The sequence below is a fragment of the Chelon labrosus genome (assembly GCF_963514085.1).
Source record: "Chelon labrosus genome assembly, chromosome: 17".
Taxonomy (NCBI): domain Eukaryota; kingdom Metazoa; phylum Chordata; class Actinopteri; order Mugiliformes; family Mugilidae; genus Chelon; species Chelon labrosus.
This window is the reverse complement of record NC_140350.1, coordinates 4,914,275-4,921,893: the sequence shown is the minus strand read 5'-3', so window position 1 is coordinate 4,921,893 and position 7,619 is coordinate 4,914,275. Positions and strand designations below refer to the sequence as shown.

Here is a 7,619-nt window from a genome sequence, read left to right as displayed (position 1 = left end):
AACTCTTGTGTCACACTCGGACTCATGGATGGGTGGATGGAGGGAGGGTGCCGTTGGCCGTACGTGTAAAACACTGAAAGGTATTAAAAAATACTGCCATGCACGTTCATGTTGGAATTCTGAGTTCTGAGTCATATTCACAGTGCTGTGCAAAAATTTTAATCACTGAACGTAAAGCGAGGATGCTGTCGAAAACAATGCCGTGATTTGTTCAACATAAAAAGTGCTCTGAACAGAAATAGAGAAATCTAATCACATAGTTTTCTTAGTACACTTGAGGACTGTTTCACGTATAGCAGGTACTTTGCCCCAGTCATTTTGAATGAATCGTGCTGCTTTTGTCTGCCTCAGCTTCTTCTGTCTCTTTATGTAATCCCTTAATGATCGGGACTCTGTGGAGGCCATAGCATCTGTTGCAGAAATCCTCCTGTCTCTGAAGATGGATCTTTACGACTCTGGCTGTATGGTTGGGCTTGTTTTCATGTTGGGTGGGGGGGTAAAAGCATGAAGTCTAAAGTGCCTAAAACTTTTGCACGGTACCGTAAGTGGCAATACATTTTGTAAACATTAAAAAAAAAAAAAAGAAAGGATCATATTCTACAGCCTAAAAATATATTTGTTTATTGCTTGATCTGTGAGGCCCAGCAGTGTGCACATATCAGTGAGTCATATTGGATTATTCAAAACTATCTATTGATCGGTTGGTCAATAAACAATTTACATACAAATATAGAGATTTATAAATAGTTAAATAGAGCGGTAATGCACATAAATAAATAAATAAATAAATAAAAGTGAAAATCAATTTGCCTTCATAATCCAGGTGTGCCCTGTAGTCTGTGTTGACTGCTTTACCAGACGGTGCCCTCGCTCATTTCTGAGGAGGGCTGAGAGAGCTGGTTGGTGTATCCGTTGTCGCTGAGAGACACAGAGGTGAAGGGGGTGCCGGGGCCGCACATTTCACTGGACATGCTGTGAATGGAACCCGGCCCGTTAGGCTCCGGACTGGGTGAGTCCGCGGGATGATGGGACACCGTGTCAGAGAAACACTGCACCTCTCCGGGACAGTGGTGGCCTGCGTGGTGGTGGTGGTGGTCCATGGCTCCTAATGGGGTGCCAGCAGGGACTGTGGAGGGCACGAAGCCCAGGTCTGCTGGGGTCTGAGCCTGGGATGGTGGTGGTCCTTGGAAGTACTCATAATTCCCTCCTGAGCCATAATATTCTCCAGGATAATCTGCATGCATATAAACATTAGGGTTAGAATTCTGCAAGGATTTAAAGAAAAACTAAACAATGAAATTGGTATATTTAACTGGGAAATCAGATTTATTTTTATTTTTTTTCAAATGGGCAATTTAAAATCTGAAACCTATATGATAACATATTTCACCTCCATAATAAGAGAAATGTCCAAGCTCTCCTGGTTCCAGTCTCTCTCCCAGGGCTCTCATCCTCCTCGGGCTGCGGAAAAACACGTGTCTCCGTGAGCCCAGAGCGCTCAGCTGCTTCATACGTCTCTCTTTAGACCTCCGATTCTGGAACCAAACCTTTAGGACAAAGGCGAAAGAAAAATAGCAACGTTGGCAAAAATAAGCAGAGTGGAGGACACCACATGGATATCTTACAGAGGCGTAACAACAGCACAATACATCCTCCTGTAGGCCCGGGCCATCTCTGACTTCCTTGTTTAATAATAATCGGGCTTTATTGCAATATTTGCTGAAATTAGACAGGCAATTGTGTCAAAAATAAATTCAAGGGTTTGGTTTGTGTAAAAAGGCGTGCGTAAAAGCTAATTTCGAGCATAAATTGATTCTGTGGAACGCTGAAAAACAATTCAACCTCAATGCATTTCTAAGTCACGAGAGATTCGTTAATCCACCTAGAATTTACCGAGGGAGCTTTTAAAAAATGTTCATGGACGTAAGTGGGTTTTGGGGGCGCGATGGGAGTAAAGATTAAGGGAGAATCCAGAAATCCTCACCCGTAAAAAAAGAGGAAATCAGCACAGCGGACGAATTCTCGAAGGCTTTTCCAACGGCTTTACTATTTCTAACAGCCACCATACAAATCCTTATAGTGCAGCCTGGATAGATTGTCGTGGAGTTTGAGTCTGCGTGTTGTTTACGCACATGCCTTTATTATTTTGCATTGTGCAGGCGACGTGTATGTGCATGCAGGAGGTGGTATGTTGTTTTTTTCTTTCTTTTTTTTTTTTGTTCTTTACCTGGATGACCCTCATGTTGAGACCGGTCTCCCGTGACAGCTGCTCCCTGATGTGTCTGGTGGGCTTCGGTGTGGCCGCGAAAGCCGCTTTCAGGGTCTCCAGCTGCTTGGCTTTTATGGTGGTCCGAGGCCCGCGTCGTTTCCCCACCGCGCCCTGCTCGTCGTTCTCGTTGCCGCACGCGTCTTTGTCAGACATATGTCCGTTTTCCGAGTCCTTCCCGTCGTCCTGCGGGTCCTGGGAGTCCGGGGACAGACTTGGGTCGCTGCACGTCGTCACTGTCAACACGAGATAAGATATAGGCCTGCTGTAACATGTATGGCAGAATATTCTGGGCTGAATATTTAGGACAAATAGGACAAATAGGTGTCAGCTTTAAAAAAAACAATTTAGATTGTATTTTCAGGGAATGATTTAAACGAATTATTACGAGCTAGTGGATATGAAATTACCAGAAAGGAGGACTGTGTCTTTCCCGTTGTTGTTCTGGTAGTCCTCTTTGCAAACAAACTTGAATTCGTCCAGGATGTAGAGTTCCTCTCCGGTGGACAGCTGCTTGTTACACATCACACAGGTGAAACAGTTCAGGTGGAACACTTTGCTCTTGGCTCTGCGGACAAGATCGCTGGGTAAAATCCCTTGTGCGCACCCTCCACACTTGGTCCCAAATCTCCTGTTCGAGAGGGAGGACAGTTTCAGTGCAGGGGAAGAGGACTTTGATGTTTAATACTACAATTCTACCACAGTGGTCAAAGAGACTGGGGCCTTGGTTTATTAATAAAAAAAACATTATTTTTTTTCTAAAGAAACTGCAACGTTAAAAATAACTTCTATGAAACGTTATTGAATGAAACCTGCAAAAACAATACAAGGCGTAATTATATTTGTGGCAATCACATGGACGCATGGACGCAAGGGTCAGCTGGTTGGAACTGTTAATATGATATGGGCAAAAAAAGATTTTCCTTTTCAACTAATTCTAATTGAATATTTATTTTCTTGCAATCAATTTAACTAAAACACACAAAAACATTAAGCAAAAATAAATATAAAAAAGGAGTCCCAAATATTCGGACCCTCGGCATAAACATGGGATAGTGGTTTTAATAAAGGCTACCACCAGAGTGGATCAGCATCCATATTTTAAACGCATTTGTCTCATTTTTAGGAACTCATCCTGGAGTCAAATTCCAAGTAGGCTCTAAAACATGTGACAAATGTGACAAGAGCCTTCCTTTTTCTTTTCTAAAAAAAACCCACAAACAAGTTGCATGCTTACCTAAAGAAGTCATTCTTACAATACAGCCTCCCCTCTCGTGAAAAGCACTTCTCTGTCAAACTGCATTTGCACTCGCAGCACTGGACACATTTGATGTGCCACGGTCTGTCCAAAACTTTCAGCAGGAACCTATCAAGAATAGGCTTTTCACAGTTGGCACAGTGAAGCATCGTCTGGACCTATTTCCAGTCCAGTGTGTGAGTGTGTGTGTGTGTGTGTGTGAGAGAGAGAAATAACTCTTTCTTTCGCCAACGTCCTCGATGTTGACTGGAGTTTTTATATAGTCCAGCCAAGACGATCCACTGCGTCCAAATTCTTCAGGATGCTCAGGCTACATCACCATCCGCTGAGTTTAAAAAGGTATTCCGACAACAATCCACATCCGGCCGACCCGCTCCAAACGACAGACTGACTGTTGAATGAAACTATCAGACAGCATTTCCGAAACAAAATTACAGAGTGGAGATCACAGCGGGCCCGTCAAGACGATCCGGGCTGCGCGTATTTACAGTAAAGCACAGTGGGTTAAAACAAGCATAGTGGCTCTTAGATCAATATTCCTTGCTGTTACGTCTAAGGTAGAGAAAAAAAAATGACATCAAAACGCCATGAGCGCGCTCAGCATTGTCATTTGCGTCCCACTCGCTCCTCTGATGAGCCCCCAGTCTGAGAGTAGAGCTGTAATGAGCGCACCTTGTCAGAGTCAGCCTATTAGCCATTCAGAAAGCTGCGATGTCAGCCCAGCGAAAACCAATGAGCGGCCGCTTCCGTTCACTACAACGCCTCGGTGTTCAAATAAAATAAAAATAAAATAAAATAAACAGGACTCTTTAAAGGTACTTTTAAACCTCGGAATGTTAAATTAAAATTAGAAATAAAGGTTTTTATTATGCGAAGACAGCGACAAAAGAGAGGTATGTAAGTGACAGATAAATAAAAACAAACAAATATAAATATATAGGAAAATATATAGGAAAAGTAAAACCAGAGTTTAGTGAGAGATCATTGAAAAAATCCTACATAAAACACTATTTTATGTAGGATTTTATATAATAAAACGTATTAATAATAATACCAATATTACTACGACTGCTGCTACTATTGGTATTACTACTACTACTACTACTACTAATAATAATAATAATAATAATAATAAAAGGATGTATTCACTTCTCTCTCAAGACTTGCCAGCTGAGAGCCAATGATGATGTCATATGAATAAATGATGTCCCTCGGAAAAGGCCGGAGAATAAGACTGAACCAGTGGCAGGTGACAGATTATCAGCAGGTCTTTCCCCCGCAGTGTGGCGAGAGGACAGATGAACGCGCTGAACACAGGCTTTTCACACAGATGAATGTCGTGGCCCGGCATTATTCTTCATTCCAGTGAAAGGACAAGGATCACTAATGGTTCTAATCTCTGGCGATAGGCCGCCTCTCATAGATGCTATCTGGCAGCGCTGGTGCGCTGGGGAAGGAGAGATAGCGCGTTTCCCCCATGCAGGCTCCCTGCTCTGTGGGCCCCTGATACGTAAGGTCCCGAAAGTGTGGAATTAAATGTGGGTTGAGCAGTAAAATCTTTATTTAAATTTGTATTTTTTATTTTTTTTTTTTTTTAAAAAGAAAGAAAGAAAAAAGAAAGGTTTATCTCCTTTGCACGTTTTTTGTCAGGAAAAATGATGACAAGCACGATTAAAATTCAATGTCAGCATATCATTTTTTTTCTTTACAACAAATTCCAATTTTTTTGTCGTTTTTTCTTTTTTTTTTTTTTTTGGACAGTGGATTTCAGTTTGGCAGTGAGTAAATCAATGGGTACCTTCAACTGGGTCAGGGTAGGGTGATAAGACGTTATGGATTTATTGAACCTCCTGTGCCCCAGTCTCTGTAAACATTTTCCTAACTGCAAGAACTTTGCTGCTGAATGTGAATTTAGGAATTATCTTGGTTTTTGCACACAGCTGTCCTCATCTGGGGTGAGAGTTTTTACCCAGACTCATCCTGCGCTTCCAGATGTTATTGCACACAAATTACTGTGCTTCAGGTGGGCTCATATATTATATTTTTAAAGAGCATAGAAGCTGTAACTCCTCTGGTGAATGATTCAACCTTTACTGCTGGATAAGAATTAGACCATCCTGCCACTGTAAATGCAACGAGGATAAGATGGTGCATTTTAAACTGTTCATTCCTTCATAAAGCATCACTTTACGTGACCTATAACCAGTGATGATGCAGAAAACAAACTTTTAAGGACTTGCAGTCTGCAGGAAGTTCATTCATCCATTCATAAACAGCCACTTTATATGAAATGATATATGTATAAAGATTATAAGGAAGACTTGCAGTCAGAGAGAGCAATACATGCCCCATAATGCCACAGTGAACGCGCTGCCTTATGGGCAGAGTGGTTCTGGCTCGGAAAGAAACAGCATGACAAATATGCTAAGATAATCTTTGCTAAAAGAAGAATAATAAATGATAAGTCAGATGTGTCTGATTCCCCCTTTATTATTTATTGGAAAAGTGAAAAGTGTGAATGGATTACTGCAAAATCCAAGGGAAACTGATGCACCAATACATGTACTGCTCTCAGCATAGACCTCAGGCCATAAACTACTACTAAAAATCAGAATAAAGACTTCTTGTACCTCTATTCTATTTGTAAACCTGATCTCAGATGTCTAGATGTAACCATGCACGACAATGAAAAGGCCAGAAGGGAGAACAATTATCCCAGAGGTGCATTAAAGGCAAGTTGGATAAGCCTCTCCTCAGTGAGGTTGTGTTTCTCCATGAGAGGTGTTGATTGGAAGCCAGGCCCAGCGAGCTGGCCCCCAGCACCACTCACACACTCACACACAAGAGGCCTCTGTGCAGCACTGGAATCTGGCAGGGTGCGCACTGTTTGTTTTGGAATGAAAAAAGCATGTCATTAGTGTTTGTTAATTGCAGCTAATTGGCCCTAACGAGATGAACAAGGCCACCCACCGGGACCATTCATACAAATAATTTGGAGAAAACAAAATTAATTACTAGATGCTAATTAAAGCCAATTAAAACTGATTAGGCAGTAGTGGAAGGGTAAAGTTGGAGACAGCGGCAAGTCACAATACGAAGGGACGAGTATATTTGGCAGCTTAAAGAGCTTCCCGCTGCGACACAGGAAGACCTTTCCTCCTTTGTCCCCGTATGCCAAATGCATTTTAATAGTCCATTCCCATTGTTCAAATGGAACAGGATTTAATAGAAGTGACATGATAACCACATGGCCTGCTATGATGAGGATTACTTACAAAGGTTCAGACAAAAAGACTTAGACTCTTTCCAAAGCAAACTTTTCCTTTACACAATGAAACCCCACTTTTACCTCCTTTAATGTTCCTTCCTCTGCTAGAGCACATTTGAGCTGTCAATGGAAACATTAGCTTAGCTCAATAGCCTGATTAAACTTCTCAAACACTCAAGTGAACAGTATTAACATAATGGCTATAATAGATATTTTAACAGGTGTCTTTCCATAAAATTTATATATGTAAAATAAATCATTCTCTTTGCCTTAGACATACACCAATCAGGCATAACATTATGACCACCTTCCTAATATTGTGTAGATCTCCCTCGTGTCTCCAAAGCAGTTGTGACTCATCAGAGAATGGACATGGGCCTCCTGAGGGTGTCCTGTGGTGTCTGGCAACACAATGTTGTTAGTGGGGGCCTTTGGGTCCTATGGGTTGAGGGGAGGGGCCTCTGTGGATCATCCCACAGATACTTGATCAGTTTGGGATCTAGTGAATTTGGAGGACAGGTCAACACCTTGTGCTGTTCTTCATGTTTTTTTTAGTTGTTCCTAAAGCGTTTTTGTGTGTGTGTCTGTGTCAGGCTGCATCCTGCTGGGGATGGCTGCTGCCATCAAGGAGTGTCATTGCTATGGGGTGGGGGTGCCTGGTCTGGTCTAGGTGGGTGGTACATGTCTAAGTAACATCCACATGAATGCCAGGTCCAAAAGTTTCCTTCACCACAAGATGGTCAATGTTATTTACTTCCCCTGTCAGTGGTCATAATGTTGTGGCTGCTCGGTGTATAATCGATTTAAATTTACTTTAGTTCCCAACA

The 7,619-nt window shown here is 42.0% G+C and overlaps 1 protein-coding gene across 1 annotated transcript; it reads right to left on the bottom strand.

The window, feature by feature from the left end:
- Positions 1-851: 851 nt before the first annotated feature.
- On the bottom strand, positions 852-3,673 carry LOC311503000 (LIM/homeobox protein Lhx1-like; the record flags this gene model as incomplete). Its single annotated transcript, XM_084565483.1, has 5 exons — positions 852-1,234; positions 1,391-1,547; positions 2,228-2,502; positions 2,677-2,897; positions 3,504-3,673. 5 exons carry the CDS (start codon positions 3,671-3,673, stop codon positions 852-854), a joined length of 1,206 nt encoding a protein of 401 aa, XP_084421609.1.
- Positions 3,674-7,619: the final 3,946 nt, after the last annotated feature.